This window comes from Anopheles arabiensis, chromosome 3 (genome assembly GCF_016920715.1).
Source record: "Anopheles arabiensis isolate DONGOLA chromosome 3, AaraD3, whole genome shotgun sequence".
In the NCBI taxonomy this organism is placed as follows: Eukaryota; Metazoa; Arthropoda; class Insecta; order Diptera; family Culicidae; genus Anopheles; species Anopheles arabiensis.
The window spans coordinates 66,480,291-66,504,759 of NC_053518.1; the positions used below are offsets into that span (position 1 = coordinate 66,480,291).

General features: G+C 41.9%; 1 protein-coding gene across 2 annotated transcripts in view; it reads right to left on the minus strand.

The window, feature by feature from the left end:
- Positions 1 to 1,502: 1,502 nt before the first annotated feature.
- LOC120903017 (protein CBFA2T3) overlaps positions 1,503 to 24,469 on the minus strand; it is an 83,093-nt gene continuing 60,126 nt past the window's right edge. The window contains exons 3-10 of one of the 2 annotated variants that reach the window (XM_040312188.1): positions 10,061 to 10,452; positions 7,713 to 7,859; positions 4,395 to 4,639; positions 4,150 to 4,324; positions 3,685 to 4,080; positions 3,439 to 3,612; positions 3,235 to 3,342; positions 1,503 to 3,157 (exon numbers count right to left, since the gene is read on the minus strand). In XM_040312188.1, the coding sequence (XP_040168122.1) occupies positions 3,020 to 3,157; positions 3,235 to 3,342; positions 3,439 to 3,612; positions 3,685 to 4,080; positions 4,150 to 4,324; positions 4,395 to 4,639; positions 7,713 to 7,859; positions 10,061 to 10,452 (1,775 nt within the window). In that variant the 3' untranslated portion in view covers positions 1,503 to 3,019. The remainder of the gene's footprint in view (positions 3,158 to 3,234; positions 3,343 to 3,438; positions 3,613 to 3,684; positions 4,081 to 4,149; positions 4,325 to 4,394; positions 4,640 to 7,712; positions 7,860 to 10,060; positions 10,453 to 24,469) is intronic. The other variant, XR_005739524.1, reaches the window with a different exon arrangement.

The following is a 24,469-nucleotide window of genomic DNA, read 5'->3' on the forward strand; positions in this document are numbered from 1 at the left end:
ATGAAGAAGAAGAATGAGCAAGAGAGCGCATTCTCCCTGTGGTAGCGCTCCATCCGCCATTCATTAATTATCAGCCCAAAACAACGGACTTCGGATCCGATCTTGGGCCGGACCCCCACCGTGTGTTTCTACCTTCCCCTCGCCTGAAAATTTTATTCTCTTTGTCTGTCGGGTAAGCTTTAACCGCCGACAGCGAGATTCAAATTCAAATTTAAATGACTTTCTTTGACGAGAAATTTTCGGAATCCACGCAACTGACATTTTCTACTTATGAACATTAAATTTTAACGGATAAAAAGTGCCAGGCAAACAAACGTGCATCAGCGCGTTAAGTAACAAATGTGGTTAACAATCCTTGAAATAGCATCCCAAGCGCCTCAGATTAAGCTTAAACGACTGAAAAATCAAATATCTGTGATTTTCGGTAGGATAAATGGAAAATCGGTAGTTTTAGGGCGGTCATCTGTGAATCGGTAGGCATATAAAAAATCGGTAGGAATACAGATAAATCGGTATTTCTGGTCACTCTGGGCACGGGAATAAAAACACGGTTTTGACGTTTTGGAAGCTAAATGTCATTCCAAAGGATTGTTTACATCACGCTTCCAGTACCCAATGAACAAATATCCAGAGCACATTTGATTATTATTTGACTACAATTTGATTCTTTTTACGTAAATGAACATTAAAAGGTACTACAATTGCAATTAAACCAATAAGTTGTCTTCATAATCCATTAAATTAAATTCAAACAAATAAAAATGCTGTGATCTGCAGCTTATAATTATGCAGGGAACCATTAAGCAGCGTCAAAGCTGCATTAAGGCTTCCATCTACAGTCTTTCCCCGAGATACACGAATATTGCGTTCCATGGACATTCGCGTAACTCGGATTTTCGCGTAAGTCAAACGTAACGTTTTTCATCCAACATATAAAAGATAAAAAATTGTTTATGATGAAATTGAATAATTTTTGTATGGTCATTATTACTTATTTCATACAATTTGTGTAAACAACCCAAATAGCCAAAATTTGCTTAAGCAGCCAACTATGGCAAGCTAAATATCGCTGCTTGAATTCGCCTTATGCAGTAGTTAATTAGCATCAAAGTTTCAGCTGGTCCTTCTAAAAAGCGCCTAAGCAGCTTCCTTATGCCAGGGTGCCGAGTTTTTTTTTGTGTTTTATTTTGAAGCAAGTGTCATCGATGAAATAAACAACACAATTTTTAGTTTTCTTTATGTGCATGTTTATTTGTGAACTGTATATGTTCATAACGTTTATAGAATTTTAAATCAAGGTGAATCAAGAAAGATGAATGATATTATGTTATAGGTGATATTCAACACCGTAATGCCCCTGTAGTTGTTGCAGTCCAACCAGCCTCAATCTATACTATGATAAAATTGACTTCATTAAGTAATTCGAATGCTCAAGCTTAACTTAATAAATTCGGATCTTTAAAGCACTACCAAACCTACCAGTAAATACTCCACTTATGGTGCTCGTTTTACAAATACAGTTTTTGGTTTATTTCATCATTTATTTTGTTTAATTTTACATCGGTACGGGTAGTCGAAGTGTGATCAAGAGTTGGCAATAGGTTGTACAGAATGTAGCTATTTACAGTACAGTTTGCTGCTTGCTAGCGTTTGGCAATGTGCCAATATTTTCAACACAGTATTTATCCGCTTCTCGGCACGCATTCGATCATGCTGGAGAATGATAGCGATTGCCGGGAGTAGGAAAGAGACGCATGTAAGTCCAACAACGCAACTAGGTGATTAAATCACGTACTTTTATTCCTGTTTTTATGTTTTGTTTCAAGTTAAGTTTCACATTCTTCGATTGAAGTGTTTTGATTTATTTGACTAATATTAAAAATATGTTACTAGCTAGGAGAGCTCTAGCTTCTATCGGTTAATCTGTAATGAAAGTGTTTGTTTGTTTGCTGTTTTGTGAATGAAAAGGAAAAGCAATTTTGTGTTACAAAAAGATAAACAATCATTAAGCTATAATTGTATAAATAAATTAGTTAACAATTATAACGTATCTACAAAACTATTTCATCGAATCCGACCTCTACCGATTGATGCGAATTGGTATATGGAGCAGATGAACCATTGAATTCTGCCTGATGAACACTTAATTTACATTCATTACTAATGGTTTTTAATTTCCATGGAGATACAAATAAATTTGGTGGGTTGTTTTAAATGTTAAAAAAACAAAATTACAAAATCCTATCATTTCTGTTTTGCTACTCATATGTTACGAAGTTTCCATCCACGTTACACACACGTTCGATATTTATTTTAGGGCAGACGGGATATTGGTGCATACACCAAAAAACGAACAATTTGTGCAGAATTTGTCTGTGCATTTAGTGAGTTTGTTTGTGTGAGTGTGAGTTTCATTGCAGTGTTGATACGCTACTGACTATGTGGGTGAGCTTAAGTGAGCGCTCTGCTTGTTTAGTTGTGGTAGAAGTAATTTCCATCGATCGTCATCGTTTTGCTTACAATAGCTACGGCTAAGGGGTTTCATCTTTAATTATTTTGGTCAACATCTACTTTGGGATTTAAGTAATAAACCTTACATTGTTTGGCTGTTTTTGTTTCCGTTCCTTTTCTCCTTCATCTAGCACTATTCCCTAAAACCTTCCCTAATCCTGGTTACCGTGTTTTGTATCGCTACAGAACAGAAAGAAAATCATCATCATATTGCACTGTGTTAAAACTGTGTTGAAACTTAGGTATTGAACTAATGTTAAACGCTAAAACATAACCAAAAAAACTTCTACCACCGACGCACTAGCTGCGCCGGTAAATGAATTATCGTACGGGCTGCCCCGTGCCGTAACTGGGCCACTCCTAACGAGCACCTAGGGGGGCGATCTATCTGGGACGAGACCTGGGAACACTACATTAATTGCCCATTGCTGGTTGCTTCTTCCAAACTCTGCCGACTGTAATTTGACTAGCACAGATACTTTTTCTTAGGTTTCAGCGGTTTAGTCCGTCATTTTGCGGTGGCAGCAGTGCCGTTGGCTGTACTGTTGCTCTGCTGCTGCGGTGTAGTCGACCGGGACGCTATCGAAGCGCGAGAGCTTTGCGTGTGCTTCTGAAAGCTGTTCTCGGCGCGTGATGTACCGCAGACCTATTTTTAAGCACCACATAAATCGTATTAGATACACAAGAATGGAGTGTTTTGGTTTTGTTCGTTTCTCCTCTTACCTGATGATGCTGATCCCAATCCTTGTGCTGACAGAAGGAGCCACAGTACCGTGCGAGATTACAGCCGGAACAGGTTTCGTTTGCCTTTCTTCCACAGTTCCAGCAGGCCTGCAAAATACGTGTCAAATAGCATCTTTGTTAGTCGGTTGTAGTCACATCGCGGGCGTGGGAAATGTTGCGAGATATCCAACTGCTACACATTACATTCTGACTACCAGTTGTTATCGGTGGCTCCGTTTCGTCCGGCACGCTGCTACCACGATGAATGTCCGCGTACATCTTCTCCATCTTTAACCGCTCCTGGGCGATCATTTCCAGCGTTCGCGCTTCCGCTGCCGCTACCGCACGCTGTATCTCCATGACGGCCTGCCGTTTCACCTGTAACGCGATGAACTCAGTTTAGTTGCACTGTTTTCCACCACACAAAATCAAACCTCCCAGCGGCCGTACCTGATTAACGGACTCTTCCGCCGTTCGGCGGAACTCCGAGATCTTCTCCTCCGTCTGCCGCTTAATGTCAGCCATCGAGCTGTCCTGATGGTCGCGCGCATGGTTATTATCGATACCGCGCTGCTGCAGGATCGAGATCGCTCGCTTCGTCTTCTCCACCATCGCCGAAATGCAGGTCAGCATTGTGTGAATGTTTTTCCACTCCTCCTCACCGCCACCACCGATCGAGGCACCGCTTATGCTGCCACTGCCCAGCGTTCCATTTCCGGTGCTTCCAGTGCCACTACCACCACCTACACCACCGCCACCACTTCCACCGCCCGGAGGAATTCTCGGTGGTCGGTGAGATTCGGTCGAGCCGGCACGCAAATCCCGATCGTCTCGATGAATGGAATGCTGTTGAAATGGGAAAAAACCGCGACAGTTAAAGAAGCTCATCACTTGCAATCCCCGGCGATCACTTACCAAACCATCGGAATGTGGATGTAAGCCACCGTTCTGATATTCGAAGAGTGCCGGATGGCCGGGATAGAGCTGCGAAGCACCGGATGCAAGCAGAAGCGAAGGATGGGGACGTTTCGTCGGCGGCAGCACGTAGTCACCCCATTCCGGTGGTCCCGATGAATGTGTGTCGTATAAGCTAGAACCAGCGCAATTTGACCATTTAGCATTTAGATTCGCTTTTTCCTTCTCTTCCTTCCGTTACTTACTTATCAGAAGCTCGTCGTTTCAGGCCCAACCCATTGACGGTGGCACCGGCAGCTGGTCCACCGGCGGCAGCAGCGGCTGCACCACTCGCCACGGCAGCTGCTGCAGCTGCGGCGGCCGCTGCTGCAGCTGTCACCGAGGAAGCGAACGTACCCTCGTGCGGTAGAAATATTTCGGCCGTTTCGGCCAAATTCTGGACGTACTCCATCACGCTGCTCTCGTTCGAACGGACGTACTGGGCCGATGTCTGGAAGGGTAAAAGTAAGACGGGGGAATCACATTAGATGAACATCCTCAAATGGTAATTTTACAAGTGATTAAAAACAAGAAATGGTAGTATAGTTGATTCAAGGTTTTTAGCGACTGTAAATGTTTAAACAATTATTATTTTTCAAAAAAAAATCTTTCACTTATTTTGCATAAAGCGACAGAAGAGTCCTTCAACCCAACAGTATCTTCCAACCAGCTGATTCAACAGCTCGTACCAGCTGCTGTACAGCTGAATTCATGTGGTGCTTTTCCCCTTGGACTGAATGTGGGAACTTTCCCAGTACATGATCAGCAACGCCATGGTGGCATGCCGGTTGAAGAAAGAGATGAAAATAAAAGCAAATAAAAAAAACTGTGTATCCTGGAGTTGAAAATATAACAGTTGGATGGAACTACAACTTTTCTAATAACTTTTCGAAACATATTGAAAGCATACAAAACCCAATGGAAAGTATTCATATTGTAAACAAAATGAAATCAAATACGTAAAGTGAAGTAGAAAATCTAAACACAGTCTTTCAGCGCGAATAATGCGTTCCGGAGACATATGTAACTCGAATTTCGCGAAAGTCGAGTATCGCTTTTTTTAGCCAAAATACAGTTGATAAAAATTTATTAAAATTAGATAAACATTATTTTTGATTAAAATTAGTACTATTTTAAAATTAATAACTTATTCAATACAATTCGTGTACAAAATACGGGTTATTTCGACTATTGTCGATTTCAAACTTTAAGCAAAGATGTAATTTATTTTCCATTTACCATTTTTGGCGGAAATTATATTTATTTTGACGTTCAAACTGTATAAATCAAAAGTTTGCTGAAGTTGAGTGTCGGGTAACTCGGGGAAAGAATGTAAAAATCTATATTTGAATAAATTGTAGTGATTTTGGTGTTTTTATTTGTTGTTTCATTTGTCAGTTATATACTTTGCTGTTGTCCTGCTTATTCAATTTATTTCAACATTATAATGGCTTCGACCGTATTTCTAGCTATTGTTTTTTTGTTTTTCTACCTTTTTATCTGTCTTTAACCTTTTTTTTAATTCCAATATCATTTTTGTATTATTTGTTTATACTATCATTACCTTTTTAATCAGAAGGAAACATTTATTATTTTGATCGTCAAGTAATTTGGATTTTTTTATACGTTTAATTACTTCGATTTCAATGTCTTATTTCATGTATTTGTATAGTGAAAACTTGTGTATTTTCCTATTTTTATTTTTATTATTTGGTTTGGTTTTGCTCTTTTTTTATTAATTACGTTTACTATTAATGGTTTACTTTTTGTTTGGTATGTACAGTACTTTTTAAATTCGGACTGTTGTAAGTGGCTTTTTGTAAAATGTTTTTGATTCTATTTTATAGTTCTAATTATTGAACGTAAAACGTATTTTTTTAATTCTTGTTTTTTCAATATACAACTTAAATCTATCTAGCGGAGCAAAACAAACGGTCGCATAGAGAAACTATGTTAAAAAGAGTTAACTAAAGGTAAAAAATAGCTAAAGGCTCCGTCCCATCCCATCTACCGAAAAAGTTTACAATTTAGTTAAAACGTTTCACCAATTTTCCCCTACTTTCCCCATCCATGTATAAAAAAAATCTTCTCCTCTCCTCCACACACCCAAATTGGCTAACCAATTGGAACGCGATTCACACGAGCGATTCGATGATAGCAAAAAAAAAAACTAACGCTCTGCGAAAAAACGCACAGCCCCATAAAGTAAATCCCTTTCGCAGCGCATCAAATCCTATTGCTTTTGAATAGGTCCTGAATGGGGATTCACACACAAACACACGCAGATACACATACCTAGCCCAGACACTTAAGCTCTCGCGAAAAGCTGCGAGCAATTCACGAGCAGAACAACAACGAAAAAAACCGCCCCACACGAAAGCAAATCGTTCATTCCAACGGAACGTTCGGAACGGAAATTGCTAACGGAAGTTTTGCCAAAGCGGTTGGAGGCAAAATGCACACACACAACACTTGGGGAAGTGAAATACACCGGAGGCAGTGGCAGGGTCGCGGCGAGATAAAACCGAGCGTGTCACAGCTGCACGGAATACACCGAAATTTGTTTTTCAAAAAGATTAAAATCGGAAACAGTGTTTTCTAACTGTTCGTGCAGTTTTTTTGCTGTTGGTGTTGCTACCCCATGCTCCACCACCCGGAACCTCCATCGCGCCTGTTCGTGTGGTGAGGAGCATTGGGGAAGGGATGGAAAATTCTTCAAATCGGGCGTCCTTACACGACCTCAAAGGAGGACGCCCTGTGGCTTCAACACGGTGTGTGGTGGGGAAGTTCTTTCTTTGGGGCGAATTAAAAAAGCTCCCCCCTCCCCCTCCCACCACTCCCATCACCGCCTCCCCAGCAGAGCCCAGAAAACGCAGACACGAACGCGTATGTTCGGATCGCACGGTATTCAATCGGACGGTGAAAATCCGGGATCCCTTCGCAAGGATGGGGAAGTGGAAAAACAACCCCCCCTCAAGCAACGCAGTTCGAGCAGTTTCGTCCTGAAGAGCGCGTGTGTGTGTGTTTGTTCCCGTGCAAGGGCGCTGAGGCAGGTGGGGTACCATTATCTTTCTCTTTTTCCACCTGCAGGGCTTGCAGCGCTTGTTTTCTTTCCCACCGCGTCAATCATCATTGCGCTCCTTTGGTTCGCCGTGTCGTGTGTCGTGTACCGCGACTAGACGGGCAACCGACCACGAAACAGCAAAACAGAAGTTGGCAAGGAGTATAGTTCCCACGCCTGCTCCCCGCACACACGTTGGCTGATAATTTGCTCCCTTATTTGCGAAGACTACATTTTTTATGCTTTTTATGCGCAGTTTTCTTCCCTTTCCTTTCCACACAACCAACCTGTGTGTGTGCCTTATTTGTGGGGAAGAATGTTAGTTTAGTGGCGAGGATAATAGTTTCTGGAGTTGCTTTGTTTTGTGTATCGTTTTTTTCCCATTGCTTCAGTTAATAGCAAGCGATTGTTTAGTAGAAAACGGCATCATCATGAGAGAAACTGTGAGACCGAAGCCACTCACCTGCTTATTCGATCGGGCCAGTATGTTGATCTCTCGCTGCAGTACTGGAACGTGCGACTTCAGGAATGGGACGACGTTCGTGCGCAACGGAAAGTTGGTCGCCTCCTGTACGGCGAGCTGAAATTCGTCCACTGTTATAGCGCCACTCTGCGGAAAAATAAGTATAAAATGGGTAGAAGAGAGTTCTCATGAAATGAAGGTCAAATTAGCCTTTTTGTTTTAATCTGTATGAAAAATACGAAAAGCAGTAAAATTCTTGCATCAAGGGGGAAGCTCTGGATTGGGGTCTAGTCTAGAACTGTAACCAGCCTTGTCAGAGTGCAATGCTTTTAGGATTGCACAAAACCAGCGTGTCTATGAAGCGCTAGTTAAAACTGTTACAGGTTCTACTGCTTGCCTTTTTAATTATTATCGAACTGTGTTACTAAAAGATTAGTAATCTATTATGTATTAAATTTTATTTTCGGGATTTTCTTAACACTTGCTTAACCACTTGTGCTCTCGGGCCCTATCCTATCCTTCTTCACTTACGTATGTTTCCCTTTCCTTTGTAAGTTCACAATCCCTTTTTGTTTGGGTTTTTTATTTGTTCTGTTAGTATTATTATTTTAGTATTATTATTCATGACATTCAGATGCAAGATACAAGGTACAAAACCTTAATGGAAGATTTTTTTAATGAATGCCTAAATTGTATGAAATAAAAGAGTTCTCAGATGTAAGCTAATAATCCTTTACTGGTGTAAACAGTGTGAAAACAAACATTTATAATATTTTTTTAATTTGTTTGTATTTTATTGTCCACCGCGTTTGGCTCAGCAAGAGATATATGTAAAATCTCTAGGTCATACATTCGAAAAACGTCAATTTAAAATCAAAATTAGAATAGTATAAATTGAAACTGCGTGCCATGGCAGATAATGGTTCATTTAATGCGTAAATATTATTGCGACGCTCCACTTGTAAGAAACTGTTGAATGTCTTGAACTAGATCTCAGAATGTTTATTTTGCAAAGAAGTCTTGGCGCATCTATTTAATCATTTAACCACTTTTGCATTTTCCAGACAATTTTCTAAGCTTTGTAAACCTAAAAGCAAGGGTAGCACAAATGAGATATCGTTTACATAGAGAAAAAATATTAAAGGGCTATGATTGCTTCCTTGTGGGACTCCCGATGTTCTTATGAACTCACGAGAACTCATTTCGTCGAATTTCACTAAGTAACTTTCACTAAACCGTATCAGGTACGAACGAAGCCACAATAGTAGCGAAGATGAGAGGCCTAGCCTATCGAGTTTTGCTAAAAGTATATCTATCGATACACTGTCCAAGAATACCTTGAAATCAGTTTAGATACCATCAATTTGTTTCCCTTTGTCCACACTCCGAAACAAATTCAACTAAATTTTTAGGGCTCAAACGTCGAGGTGTGAACCCATATTGAGCATCATAAGTATAGATTTTTTGTTTACTGAACCTATCATAGGATTATTTGCTACGAGCTCTAAAAGTTTTGCACAAGGAAAAAGCGATGTAACACCTCACAAGTTCAAGAAGTGGACTGATAGTTTTTGAAACATATTTTCACAACTTCTAACGTTTTTAATAGAATTTATTCTATCTTGTCTAATTTTTTCTAAGAAACTGCAGTAAAATTTTAGTAAAAGACTGTTAGTTTTTTAGTTATTTAAAAATCTTAACGATTTAACTGCTTTATTTTAGTTCATACAGGAGTTGTTTTGTATAATTTTGGTTTCATCCTCTTAATGAATTGATCGTCTACCATATCTGTTTGAATGGTTCCAACAATTTATTGACATCTTATCTGCAGTTTTCCAAGCAATGATCGAAATTGTTTTGAAAAAAAAATCGCTCAATAAATTTTGAGACGAATCCAAATACCTCGAGAAACAACCAAAAACTCATGAGAAACACTGTATATTGTTACTTAAATTATTGGGCTTATTTTCGTACTGAAATTATTACAAAATCATCATCATCATCAGTCTTCATCATCACAAACTTATTACAATCATTGTTCTAAAGATTTGTGTCTTGAATTATCTAAAAAAAAGCTCTAAGCGTATTCATCACAGATCTGGAAGAGATTCGAACCTAATACAATGCGGTTTTATAGGTTTATTTTCTGAAATGAACACTTTGTTAATTTGTTTGAGCTTTTTGTTGATAAGCTAAAGATCAAATTTAATGATATTAATTTAATAATGACGTTAATAAGTTAAACCTCAATTCCCCTCATTGAACTTCCCAGTTTTTCATCTTATCCTTGACGATGTAAAGTGTCTAACTAATTAATATTTTCCCACAACCTTTCCACCTTCACTTACCGCTAACGACAGCACCAGGGCGCGCACCCGATCGCCGGTGTCGACGTTTGCGTCCTGGCCGAACTGCACGAGCGCACCGAGGAACCGGCGGATCTTCAGCAGCTTGGCGGTGTCCTGCTGGGCGGCGGCTGCCGCTGCTGCCGCGGCCACGGCCGCCGCCGACGCGGGCGTGATGGCCGGCGGCGGGGTCAGGCTGCCGAGACTGCTGCCACTACCACCACCGTTGACCGTGCCGGGCGGTGACGAGCTCCCGTGGCGATTGACTTGTGACGAGGCCGACCGGGGCGGCACGAGCGTGCTGTGATGCTGCGAGATCTGGGGCGAGATGGGCGACCGGGGCGCCACTACACGGGCCCCTTCCGGTGAGTCCGGCGTGCGGCATTGTTCTTTGCCTTTGGTGGGATGGACGGGCGCGTTGATTTCATTGTCAGCCGAAAGCGGGAGAGAAGAGAAAGAGAAGAAGAAGAAAAAAATCGAAAACGAAACCAGATCAGTGATCAGTTGTGTGAAAGCGAATCGAAAAGGAAAAGGCGTCCCATTGGGGGAGGGAAGAGGATTGAGCCGTTTCCCAGGGACAACAAGAAAAATCAGTCAAATGTTCCTGACAGGACGTCGTGTCGTTGGCGTTTCGGTTGCCCTGCCCGGCGCCTCACCGTCCCTTTTCGCTTCGGGTTGGTGAAAGCGACAGGGCTACCTGTGGTTATTCCCGGATGAAAGTAGCTCTGTGTGTGTGCGCGGGTGTGTGCTTGTTTGTCTGTTCGTCAGTAAGTGTGTAGCTATGTGTGTAAGTGTGTGTGTGGGAAAGAAAGAAATTAATTGAAATTTCAATCAAAATCGGTTCAACCCAGTATGCTCGCCGAACTACGGCTGGGTTAACGCTTAATTGTAAGCCACGGGTCGGAAACGTGGGGAGTAGACAGGGAAAGGCCATACAGGAAAATCACCCCGCCCCTCCTCAATTTGCGTGGTGGAAAAGTGCCGGTTTGAAGGTGACCTGGCCGTGTTTGGCAGGGAGGAGAGAAAATATTCTACCACGCTTCCCGGGACCGAGTTTCCCCATCGTTCCAGGTGCGCTGCGTCTGGAAAAGCGATTCCTTTGGGACGACGCTTTACACAGCTACCCTGCTCCACCCTCCATAGGTCCAATGTCACACACACTCATTGGTCGCTTTTAGAGCGGAGGAGAGCGGTAGTGACGAAGGCAAATGAAGCCTTCATTCATCTCGGTCGCTCAACTATTCTGGCGGTTTACTGCTGTGCCACGGCGCACTATTTTCACTACATTTTCACAACTACCGAAGCCTGAGCGGTGCTGCAGGTGGGTGTGCACTATTTTTTTCTCAGTTTCCGTGTTTTTTTTGCGCGTGTATTTGCATTTTACCCACCACACCGACGGTGGGGGGGCGTAACGCTGAGTGAACACGTTAAATCGGGTGCTCTACTCAGTCAACCAATCAGTTTTGCAACTAATTACAAAACTGTCATAACCAAAAACTTTACCATGAATGGATAATTTCACTCACTCGCTGTGTATGTACAGCAGGAGAGTGGAGAAACCCCCGATGGGGCACGGAGGAACAGGTGTTTGAAAATGAAGCGTTGCAAGAGAAAAATGTAAACAGCAGTGTATGAGAAGTTAATAGCATATTGCGCAGTAATGGGAAAAAAACTAGATAACACAAGCACAGGTAAGTGTTAGAGCAAAAATAAAGAAATTAATGTTGAATTGAAGGTTACGGTGTGAATTAAAAATAAGACATTTTTTAAAAAAACAAAAGAATAAGAGTAAAATATTTATAACAAGAGTTAATAAGTATAACAAACAGGAAATATGTAAATGAAGCACAAAAAGAATTGGGTAATAGAATGATATGACAAGCAAACTCACCGGACCAATAGATTAGGAATGAACAAGCAACAAAGACAGAAAGAGCGAAGTAAAATGATCTCAAAAATATCAACATAAAAACAGAACATATAAACTAAGGGAAAACAATCTTGAAAAACATTTATTTTAAATTATTAAAAGTCGATTTTAATTAACTAAATGAAATAATAAAGGTTGAAACAACAGAATTCAGAATGAAAATAAAGTAATATAATACAGTAACAAAATTAATAAAAACTACTGCGGAAGTAAAATGAATGAAAATAAAGAATATTAAATGACAAGAATAACCATGGTGGCGAAAGTACCTTAAAGTTAGATTTTATAGATAAATTGATAAAGAATACAAGAATCAAACAAAGCAATAAAACTAAAATGATAGAAATGAGAGGAACTTAAAATCAACTAAAACAGTGAACTAAAACAATAAACAAGTAAAATCAACTAAACTAAAACATAAAAAAATATCGATGTAAAATCGTTAAATAACAACAGCACAAAAAATGGATTAAGGTGCAAAAGACACTCACAAAGAGTGATGGACGGTTTACCATTTTGTATCACTTTCCAGCGCCAATAATCGCTTTCACCAGCGAGATAGCGGTATTCATTGCCCTCTTTTTTTCGAAATAAAAATCCCAACTGCACCATATCACAGCTCTCTGGTCGGACATGCAACATGAACAGTCATACCCATCACGAAAACGATGCAACTGACAATCTCGTACAGTATCGTCGAATCAGTAGCAACAACAACAGCAGCAGCAGACATCACCATTGCATTCGAGTGAAATATTTCTCGTTCTGTAGTGAATGCATCAACACGGCGTACCGTGTTATCTCTCTACCGTCCGGACTGGAAATCCGGCAGAGCTTTTGGGTTGTGCTTTTTTTCGTTCCATTTCATTTACTTCTTCTACAAAATTTGGTTGTTGATACCTATTTCGCCGCGACAGATAGATCCCGTGGAGGGTATATCGCTACCCCGCTTGGAAAGGACATCATGACAGCATCCCCGTTTGCCCTGTGACAAACGCAAACCGATGAACAATTGATCCGTGTATCGAGCGTATTTCATCTACGGTACCGTGCGCAGCAGCATCTAGGACTAGCGTCCTTTTTAACGCCGTGATTGAACGTGCGCAAGAGTGGCACGGCAAAGGTAAGGAGACATGGGGGGTCTACCGACACGAGAGCACGGTACAAAACTAGCAACCGTTCAGGGGACAGGTGCCGATGCAATCAAGAATGGTTTCGAGCGAGCTACCGGCCAACAAAAAGAAGATGCAGCGCTAGGAAAGGACAAGTGCATCGTCGTGTATACGATGCACACAACAACGCGCTGAACATGACACTTGAACCTATTACGCGCCGCGCAACACCGTCAACGCCGGGCGACACCGTGCTGGGCTCTTGGGCGAGGTGGCAATAGTTAGAACCGTGTGTGTGCCTTTTAGCATTGGTGAAATCGGTGTTTGAGAGCGTTTTTCATTGCAGGAGGGCGCAGATACACAGTGAGATTTGATGATTAAAGTTGCTGACTTTTTAAAAGAAGTGATGGATTGAGTGATAGGTTTTGTTTGCAAATTGCCTAGATTTTTTTAGTATGTTCACCACAAATTTAAGAATATGAATCAGTTGAATTAAACAATTCATAATTCAAATGTCTGAACATTAATGACATAAGGTAATGAATCATTTCAAATGATTAGATGGGGTGTGCATATGCAATACATTTCTTACATTCTCTTGGGAGGAGTTTTTTTTACTTTGGTAATCTATCTATCTATCTATCTATCTATCTATCTATCTATCTATCTATCTATCTATCTATCTATATATCTTCTATAATACAAATTCTAGCAACGATTAGTGGCGGTGTTACTGCAGGGTTTTTTTGGACCTTTGCGCTGGAAAAGCAACAACTGTTGCAGCATGTGCAAACTATGGCACAGTAAAGTAACCCCTCTAACCAGGCTACTTTGATTAGATTACTTTTTCTATCTATTTTCTTGAGCTCTTGTTTTCGGTTGCACACTATCTCATTTGCTTTACTTCTCCTATTGCTCTCTCAATCATTTATTTCATAAACAAATAAATACTTGATATTATGTTTTTTTTTTGTGACTCTCTGTCTTTTTCTACATCTGACTCTACATCCGCTTTTTTAGCAGCTCAATGAAAAATTAGAGCTTTTTCTAATTTTGAGAATTGCAATGATGTCTTACAAAGCGCAGAAATATTGTTCAATTCAATCCGGTTACGTTTTGCAATTTAAGATTTAGATTTCAAAAAGAACAAAATCAGAAATAAGCCAGTAACACATCATAATATCGGTAAAAACCCATCACCGAGTCAGTCACCAGAAGTGAAACAAAGATTGACATCTAGAGGGACAGGCAATTTAAGCGAAATAAAGAAAGATAAGTGTTCCAGAATTTAAAAGGATACATGAAAAATTAAAAGCGTACATAATGGTAAAAGTGTTAAATAAAACGTTGCAACCTTACATTACTATATACCCTGGCACAACTCTATCACTAAAGCATATTCACACATATTCAACCAGAAACAAAACTAACAAGACTAAGCAAAGCTCTTATACAGATTACCTGGTAGGAACAGGTATGAGTTATATTCCATACGAAAATATAAAATCGCATGTCTTTAAAATTCTTTTGCATAACCGTGTAACCAGGATAAATTAACTAGTTTTAGACAAATAATCGTTGGAAAAACGTGGATTGATGAGACAGAAAAAACATAATTTGACAGTAAATGGTTTTGATCCATCTTGAAATGCAATTAGCTATCATTTGCATTATAATTCGTAACAGCTTAGGTTCAATTAAAATAATTATATCCAGACAATAAGCTTTCTTTATTCACTCTCACGCCCTCTCCCTAATCATTACTTAACCTCAAATTCCATAATTTTTGTATTAAATTTGGCAAACAAATGTTGAGTCAAATTCTTCTTACAAATTTGACCAAATTGTAATGCTCCATTTGCTCCACTGTGATTGCCGGCAAGCAACCGCGGTAGCAAACCGGACGACCCAGCAGAGAGCTTCACAATACCGCAAAGCTTGCCCGCAAAAGAGCCAAAACCCAGTACCACCGGCGGGAAATGCATCGCTTATCGTGTTTTTTTTTCTTCTTTCGAAACGCGACAAACCCGACAAAAGCTTGCCATGTGAAAACTCACAACTGCAATAGATAGCATCGGTGCAGGGACTGCAACCAGGGAAAGTACGCGATTGGCACAAGTACAACGTACGTGTAGTATTTTTGTTTCGCTGGTGGTAGCAATCGAGAACGAAAGTGCCAACACTGCACGGACCCAACCGGTACCGTTGATGGCGGTTGTGTGTACTTTCCTTACGGTTCCGGAGAGGACCGGCGAGTTTGGCGAGCCAAAACCAAATCGAGAGATTTATTGTCTGTAGCAGGACTTTTCTGTGTGTGTCTGCTTTTTTACGGTTGGTTCTCCGGTGCAGACTCCCAGCAGACGATCAGCGTAATAACAATTGAAATTTAATCCTTCCGTCCCGATTGGTACAAATAGTGACACTTCCACTAGTCCAACAGTCGAGCTGCGGACGGACCGGACGGACAGCTAATCGATACGGCCAAACAGTTGGCAGGCATTGGTAGGTGTTCTGGAGGGATGATTTTCGATTCATTTCATCCCATCGCTCCGATCGAATCAGGTGAATCCAATCATCGACAGCAGTAGTAGCACAAACGACACAGCGGAGAGAATGCATCAAACCCATCCTCACCCCATTCCACGCTCTTCGCCCGCTAAATCGCCCGTACAAACGCTATTTAATTCAAACATTTTTCGATTTCATCAATTGGAAACAGCTTGCCAGTGACAGGTGCCAACAGGGCTCTCGGACCAACTGGCCGGCACCCTTCCGACCGTGTTGTAATGCTGCGAGGGACGTGCAAATGATTCTACCGACGCTACTGCAGCTGGCACTCTAGAATTGCTCCAGTGGCGCGAGGCAAGGCGCGCGTCTGCTGTTGATCTATCGAGCTTGAACCGTTGAACCAGATTGGCATGCCTGCTGACAGGAGCATGGGGATTGGCAGCGGAAAGCAAGAGGGAGGTAAAAAAAGCGAAATGAAAAAAAAAACCATTCCAAACCCATTCACCGATTGACACACGACCGCATCAGATGGACCGGGTGTGTTTCGGGCGTCCACAGTATGTGGCGTACGCCATGGCTCGGGACACTCGGGAAACATGGCGGAAGGCACAAAACAGTGTCCAGCTTGAAGTAGCTTTCCCGCGCACTCTTCCCGCACGGCGTCCCGGGTCAATCGGAAACAGATGGTAAAGATGGTAACGTTTCTGGGTGGAAATAAAATTACATACCAACCCGTTTTGTACACCCTTTAACCGCCCGTCTGTTTCCATGTTTATTTTGCCTGCCTGCCCCGAACAGACGGATCACGGCGTGGCCCATATGTGCCTTTGCACGTGGTGATAATTTTCTAATTTGAAAACGTCTGGCCAGCGCCGAGGAGAGAGAAAACTGGACTACTGATTGATGATAAAAACGCTGTGGCGCTGGGTTTCCGCAGCAGTCGAGTGGCTGTGATGTTAGGGAAACGCTTAAACTGCGTGATTCTGATTTAAAGTGTATCGGTATGTTTGTGGTGTATGGAATAAGAGGTTGCTTATTTTTAATGCGTATTTTTAACTGGAATTAAGAAATGATTGTTTGTGCATATTTATTAAAGATTTTAAAATGGTTTTTAGGAATTTAAGTTCCAAACTTTACTTAATTGGGTAAAAGTTAAAGAGATACAGGGTTTCGAATCATATAAGGGAATAGTTCAACCACTTAGGGGAATGTTGCAAATCGGTAGGGGAATGTTGCAAGCAAGCTGTGAATGTTTGCAATCACTTAGGGGAGTTGTGCAATCGATTAGGGGAATGTTGCAAGCGTACTGTGGAGCTGTCATCAGACTGTGGGTGCCGGTGTAAAAAGCTACGAATTGATACCGATGATGTTTTTTTAAAAACATCGTTTGGAGTTGTTTTCGTGTGGAATTCTGCTGTACACATGATAAACTAAATAAATCCTGCTGCGGAGCCATAATTAAACATGACAAATTAGTAAGATTGACGAAAATATTTTAAGGTATTTACAGCGGCACCCACAGTCTGATGACAGCTGCACAGTACGCTTGCAACATTCCCCTAATCGATTGCACAATTCCCCTAAGTGATTGCAAACATCCACAGCTTGCATGCAATATTCCCCTACCGATTTGCAACATTCCCCTAAGTGATTGAACTATTCCCTTATATGATTCGAAACCCTGTAAACTGAAAAAATATAGAAGTCCCCGAAACTAAATTCTAATTTATTGTGCATTAACAATAACCTACATAAACAAATATGATCCTTTGCAAAAATATGTTAAAATAGCACCGATAAGTAAAAACATATAAAAACAAACAAATGAAAATGGATGAATAATTATAAACTGCAGCAAAAAGAAATGGTAAATAAATATAAAAAAACAAAAGCATGAAATAAAAAAGGAAAAATACACAAACAAAAAAAAAACACTTAAAAAGATGACAAAGCTCAATTCAAACGCAAATAAAACCATAGAAATGAACAGACCTCAATACAACAAACAAATGTTACATGAAACATGTGTAGAAAGACATTTTTTAAAGAAGTAATATAAAATAAAACGCCTGAGAGAATACATGATAAAATATTGACTGTAAAGACGATGAGTAATAATGCTAAGATCGCTTGATGGGCTGAAAACAAAACTCATAAAAACAAACATAAACAACTGTGCCAAACTGTTGAGATGTTTGTCTAGCGTCGGCTTAGCTTAACGAAACATAGGCTAAGTAAACATTTGTTATTTTATATTGACGAAGATAATATTTTCCCTACACTCAATCATCTTTACATGCAAAACAATAAATTTAAAAAGTACCGCACAGCCACCTTTATTAAACTAACCCAATCGAAGCTAATAAACGATGGCCGCGTTCACTTGTTATATTATTTAAATTGGTTGCTGCGCTATTAATTAAACACACATTCCGTTTGCAACACGCGTTTGCGATGGTAAACACACACACGAAAATGGAGAAAGAGTCCGACAGGCAGGGAAAGGCAAACATCGGCACCACAAAGAAGCCGATTCATCGAAATTGGAATAAAAATGTGTCTGCAGCATGTTCTTATAGGCATTTTTATCTATTCCCGACGCTCTAACGCTGGAATGTATTTCCAATTGCATCCCAAATAGTTTCTTGTGGACTTTAACAAAACATGCTGCACAAGCCCCACAGACACAGCCGAGTCGTGGTACACCGGTACACAGCAGCAGCAGCAAAACATGATCTATTTCCCTTGCCGGTCAGCATCATTTCCTCCCCTTCGCGTGCGCTATCTCAAACGAAACACTCATCGATGCGTTCGACCTGCCGGATTGCATAGCTTGGGGGCGTTCTGGAGCGCCTACAAACAGTTCGGCAACCCTAACGCAAAACTAGCGCCCAAGAATGCCCAGACAAAAACGCAGGGACAACACGAACAATAACAACGAAATCGAAAAAAAGAGAACAAAAACAAAACCAGATCACATGCAGAGCGTGTGCAGGCACATGGACGGTCACAACCACTGTATGGCATGGACTGACCACCACCCCCGCCACCTCCACCCGGGTGCTGGCAACACACAAAAAGCCCTCACCGCCCCAAACCGATGAAAGGGGTCCCGCAGCGGACGCGTCATAAACATTTCGGCCTGCAAAATATTTATTTACGATATATTTCCGGCCCCAGTATTCGGTATCGTGCGGTCAGTCTCATTATAAATATGGGCCTCCCTCCCTGCCCTGCACCCCAAATTGTCCTGTCTCCGGCAGCCGTCCAGACCTGTGTCGTGTGTGTGTGTTTCTTGGCGATGCCAGTGGCGTGCCCCCCGATGTCGCCAAACCCCCATTGGCAAAAGCACAAACAGTTTGCGGGTGGAGGAGAGTGAGCTTTTAGAGATGAAAGCATCAACAGCATCGACCGGGCGCATATCTGGGACGGAGAGGTAGGTTGGTGGCTTCCTTGTCGGCGTCGGTTCCGGACAGATCTGCAAACGAAGCGACCGATCTGCTGTGCTGTTTCTGGTGCGCAAACATACCGGCTGACACCGGGTGAGTGTGTCCGCAACCTCAGAGCTGCCGGGTGGAACCACAGACAGCAAATGACAGCAAGCGCACACACGCACACACACGCAATTCCTGCTGTCCGGTGTACCTACATGCATAGGTTAGAATCAAACCAAGCTGTCTAGTACAGGGTAACAGCTGTAGTGGAGCAAAGAAAAAAAGAGAAACAGTGCTGTTGATTTGAAGTCAGAATGATGCTACCGACTTGATTGAAATGGTAAATGAAAATAGGGCAAGTAGATAAAATGATTGAAGAATTTACGACTTATATTGTAATTCTACAATGTAAGATGTATAAACACAACAGCTTTCAACACGAACGGTCTATTCCAAGTAATCTTCCCCAACTACGCACGGCACTGTTTCATTGAAGAAACAAGTTCTCAATCAAAAGCTGCATTTGACAGCAAGGCTCCACAGCTCCTTGGACTTTGTTTACCTTCAAAAATAACGCCCCCGTTCCGTTCAAAACCCCTGGCAGGAGGATAAGCGAAATGAAAGCAAAGATGAGGCTGAAACCTCCCGGAAGTGGATAGGAACTGCTTTTTTACGAACTTTTTCGCGTGCTCCCGCAAGCTGTTTTGCGCTGTCCGCACCAGATACGATATCGGATCGAACAGCACACAGCTTTTACGCTTCGTAGTAGGCAGTAGTAGAAGTAGTACACACGTGCTGCTGTGTGAGCCATCTTCCAGGAACGTAGTAGCACGCTTCTGGGCAGGTGAAAGCAACAAACAAACAAAAAACTGTGATGGGCAGCTTGTTTGGTGGTAAAATTATGTTAGAAACAAAAGCAAAAAAACCCATGCTCTAAGGCTCTAAGCTTGTCCAAATATTGAGAAATGCCCTAAAGGATCATTTGCTTTTAATAGAAAAATTGCCAAACAAAATGGAAGAAAAAGAAAGTTGTTCCTAAAATAAATTGAAAGAAGCAGGATGTTGTTTTGTTTTGAAAGATTTTACGTTTTCTAAGAATACTTAGAATCTAAGAATGAATGAACAGAGTGTTTTGCCGCAAAATGGTTACCAGCGTACTACAAAAACATCATAGCATAAAGGATATGTACAATAATTAGTCAAATGAGCTTTAGCAATAATAACGCAAGCTAATGTCTTTTGACTACTACACATTTATCAAAATTTTAAAACAACACAAAAAATGCAAATATGAATACGGAAAAGAGAAAGAATTAATAAAGGAAATGAGAAAATAATGTTTGAATATAATTCAACAAAACTAAACTCTTTAATGTATATATTTTACAATAATTATTGTAGAAGAAAGAAAAACAAGACAGAAAAATAAAAATTAAACAAAACCTGTACAGTAAACACAATACAATAGAAATAGAAACAAATATAAAACGATCATTGAACTGAACACAAACAAACCCAAAAGAATACAAAACCATTCATACGCATCCCCTCCTAGCTAAGGATCGTTCACCATTATCGTGAGGTTACACATACGGCTGTGATGTGATGCTCTCATGCATAACATCTTCTCTCGATAAATTCACGCTTTGTCTTGCAATTCCCATCCACCTCCACCCTCCCGCCCGAAGCACAGCTCCCATCCGCTCCCCAGCCAATGCCAGAGCTGGAGGGGATTAGTGAAGACAAACATGGGACAGATGCAGACATATTGCCCCGTGCACCCAAAGCGGCAACGAAGACAGATTACGACTTCCGCTTATTTGCATGATTTCATCGGTATTCTACTTCTACCGCCTGCCAGCCATCGGCATGCTAGTCCCAGCCAAGTGGGAGGTGTTTGGGCGGCTCTAATGCGGCAATTTATGGCAGTTTACATTTGTTTTGCAGATTTAACCATATGCGATATCGCATATTCGATCCAGTTTGGAGAGCAAGGAAGATGCCGATCGGACCACTGGAATGATGATAATGGGATGGGGACAGGCTATGCGGACTGTACGAATGACTGTGAGATCTTTTGGCCGGGATTCCGACTGGAGAGATGGTGCGACGGTAAGAGGGCAGTTTCATCTTTGATCCACAATGACATATTTCACACATCCCCGAGATGGATTTATATTGGCAAGCTTACGACGGCTGAGGGATGAAGATGTAATGTATCGGAGAGATTTCTTACACTGGTCCTGGGAGAACAAGTTGTTGAATTGTATTAGAATGAGTTGAAATAGTTCAATTTCTCAAACATCTCTAGAAAGATTCTCATCTGGAAATCTACTCATAGAAGAAGATTCCAATCAATTGAAACAACTTAATGAATATCGTCCATCCCTGAATTCCAGCTAAAGATACACATTCTAACCCATAATCAATCAGACTTTACATAAATTCAATTCAGTTACATAAAATCACGTTTCGCCCATGCATTCCAGCAGGACAATGGGCCTGTTTTAGAAAACATACTCTATAAATAAAAACCACGCTCGCCTCCAGTGATTGTGCAACGATGAAATCCAAGGGGCTCGATTGTTCCAATATTAGCGCTCCCCAGCTCGTGTATCTGACAGGCCACAGTGGCCCACGTAGGTGTTGCGAGAAAGTCTGGCCATTTTTATCTGGACATCGGACCTACCTCGATGGTTCTATTTTTGTGCCTGACCTTCTCCAATCGAGGAGTTTTTATTTTGGAGGAGTGTCCGTGTTATGCAGCGCGAAAAACAGCCACGGGACGCATGTGACACGAGTCCAGGACATTGCAAAGGTGGAAAAATCGATTGCGAACAACAGGCATGACATGCTTTATTTCCTGTGAATTGCTGCTAATTTCTTCATAAAGTTGAGTCATACAATTGAGATATTCATCCTTTTTAGTCATCAGAATGGACATCAGTTTTGCAGAAAGTTTGCTCCAAGAAAACTCCCCATTTCCCGGGGAAGTCCCATTCTCAGGAAAGCACCCGAAACCGACCATATTCTGTGGGAAAAATATTCTTCAACAAATCATTATAAATTGGCATTGTGCGCCCTGGGAGAAGTGTCAGTGACAGTGTGTCCCATCCGGGGCACCGCACGGATTGGTCGGTCCCGGTGCCGCGCACGTGGTACCGCAGCTGGTCGGGCATGTCCCAACGAATGGTGCACGTCCAAATAGCCGGCACCCGGGCATACTTTCTCTCGCTCAGCCTCGCTTGTGGCTGCGGCTGGCAGTGAAGTGTATTCATTCACCGCACACTAGAACCCGTCCATTGCAGACGTGGCAGCCGCTGCTCGCACCATTTGCCATTGCCACCCGAATATCGGCTCCCAAAACTGGCGTTACGAAAGCGTACCCAGAGCGTACAAGCGCCACACGGACAAAGGCGGCAGTAATGAAGACGCGCGCGGCACTACAACAACCTTGAGCGGTGTGGGCCTTTGGGGATATTCGGATGGCGGGCAAACTTCGTTGACCAGCCGGCTGGTTTGGGAAGCGTAGATGTCGGGGTATTGGAGATCCGAAGCACGAGGGTTAATCACTTCTTAGCCACCCGGACACGGTGCCCAAAGCAGCGTGTACCAAGAATGCTCCCCTGTACGGCATTTCATTACCCGGTGTCCCGGCATGGTAGCCCAAAGCTCAGACTAGACCTCCCGAAGCAGGAGAAGAAGGGAATTGTGTGTATGTGTGCGAGAGAGGGAGAGTTCTGTTTTCTATTACTTTTCCGCCATCTGCTACTACGAGCAAAACCGTACACGGCAATACCGGCGTGTGAGAAGATGGTGAGAAGAGGCTGGGTTTTCTGGGCCCGGCAGACCCGGCAGACTCGGCAGAAGCGCCAGACATCGCAGCGCTCGCATCGTTCTTTCCTCGCGCAATAGCCATCTGCTGCTGATGGCGTTTGGCGTTCGTTTCTCTGTGCCAGATACAGCTCTCTTTCGTGAGGTGCGTGAGTGTGTGTGTGCAAGGGGAAAAGCGGAGTGCCCGATTGGAAGCACTTGGCGTTTGTCAGTAGCAGCACTCAGGTCTGTGGCCGAAAGGTCCTTCCACCCGGCGCATCCCTAGATCCGAGGTGCTGCTGCTGCTGCTGCTACTACTGCTACAGCTTCCGGTTAATGTCCGAATGGGTGCCCGGGTGCCTGGTGGTTTTCCTTCTGCGTGCCGGCGCTAAGGAAACGCCATCGGGCTTTTGGTTTCTGTCATTATCGACGAACACGACCGGGTGCGAGTGCGACTGCTTGCGCTGTGCGCGCTGCTAACCGGTGCTGCACTTTAACGTTACACCGCCGCAACCTTCATCGCTACGTCGTACCTTTTTTTCTTTCCTGTAAGCGTTTATCTGGCAGTGACGTAATGCAGATTTGCTTTTTCCCTTGCTTTACAATTAGAGCTGGAGAGGTTTTTTTTCTTTTCTTTGGTCGCTCTCCGTGTTTGAGTTCGGACTGTTGGGTGCAGAATAGGTACTCGGTTCGGTTGTTGGTTGCTTGTAAACCGTCCCAAAAAGGGGAAAAATGCGTTTCGCAGCTAATTTGTAACATACTACAAACAAAGCGCAACATTGTACGGTGAATTTCTGTGCATAGCAGCAAATTGTGAGGCACAATGATGCTTTTGAACAATGGTCCTTCGAACCGGATTGATCGATGCCATGGGCTGTAGGCTGCTTGCTTATGAAAATAATTCATAAGCAAGCAGCCTACAAAACTCATCATGAAATATATTTTAAAGCAACTATTTGTATTGAACATACTTTTGATTTTCCTCAATAATAAAATGACTTTGTAAACACTATTAGAAGGCACGATTTTACATTGTCCTCCTAAAAGGCAGAATAAGCTTGAGTTTTGTCTAGAATGTCCCTCCGTTAGCAAAGACTGTATGCAAATATGAAGTTCAAATTTGTCTATGACATTTGTACAGATCGGCTTGAGCGCATAAAATCGTTAGATGAAGTGGACAAAGACAATCATGTTTATTGCAGCTAAGATTTTCTTCTATATGGGCATTTGATGCTTACTAATAAATACCAACACATCCAATCCAGATATTCACGATCCATGCAACGAAAACGACGGTCCAGTTAAGAATCGATTCGGTTCGGCCGTGTAGAAGCCCATGGCATCTATCAAATAGACCATCAATCTCATTCATTAATCATAGGATTTTTAGCAATTTAAGCACAAAACATCGGGATTATATGCATTGAAAATATAGTGTTTTATATGTTCACGCAAAAAGTAACTGCTATGTGTTTTGACTGAAATTAAAATTTTTAACAATAAACTACCCCGACATTGCTCGAAATTGCAGAACTGCGTATTTACTGTATATTGATATAATAGCATACATTTCCTGAATTAGAGGATAGTTTTGCTTAAAAATAAATCATCTTAA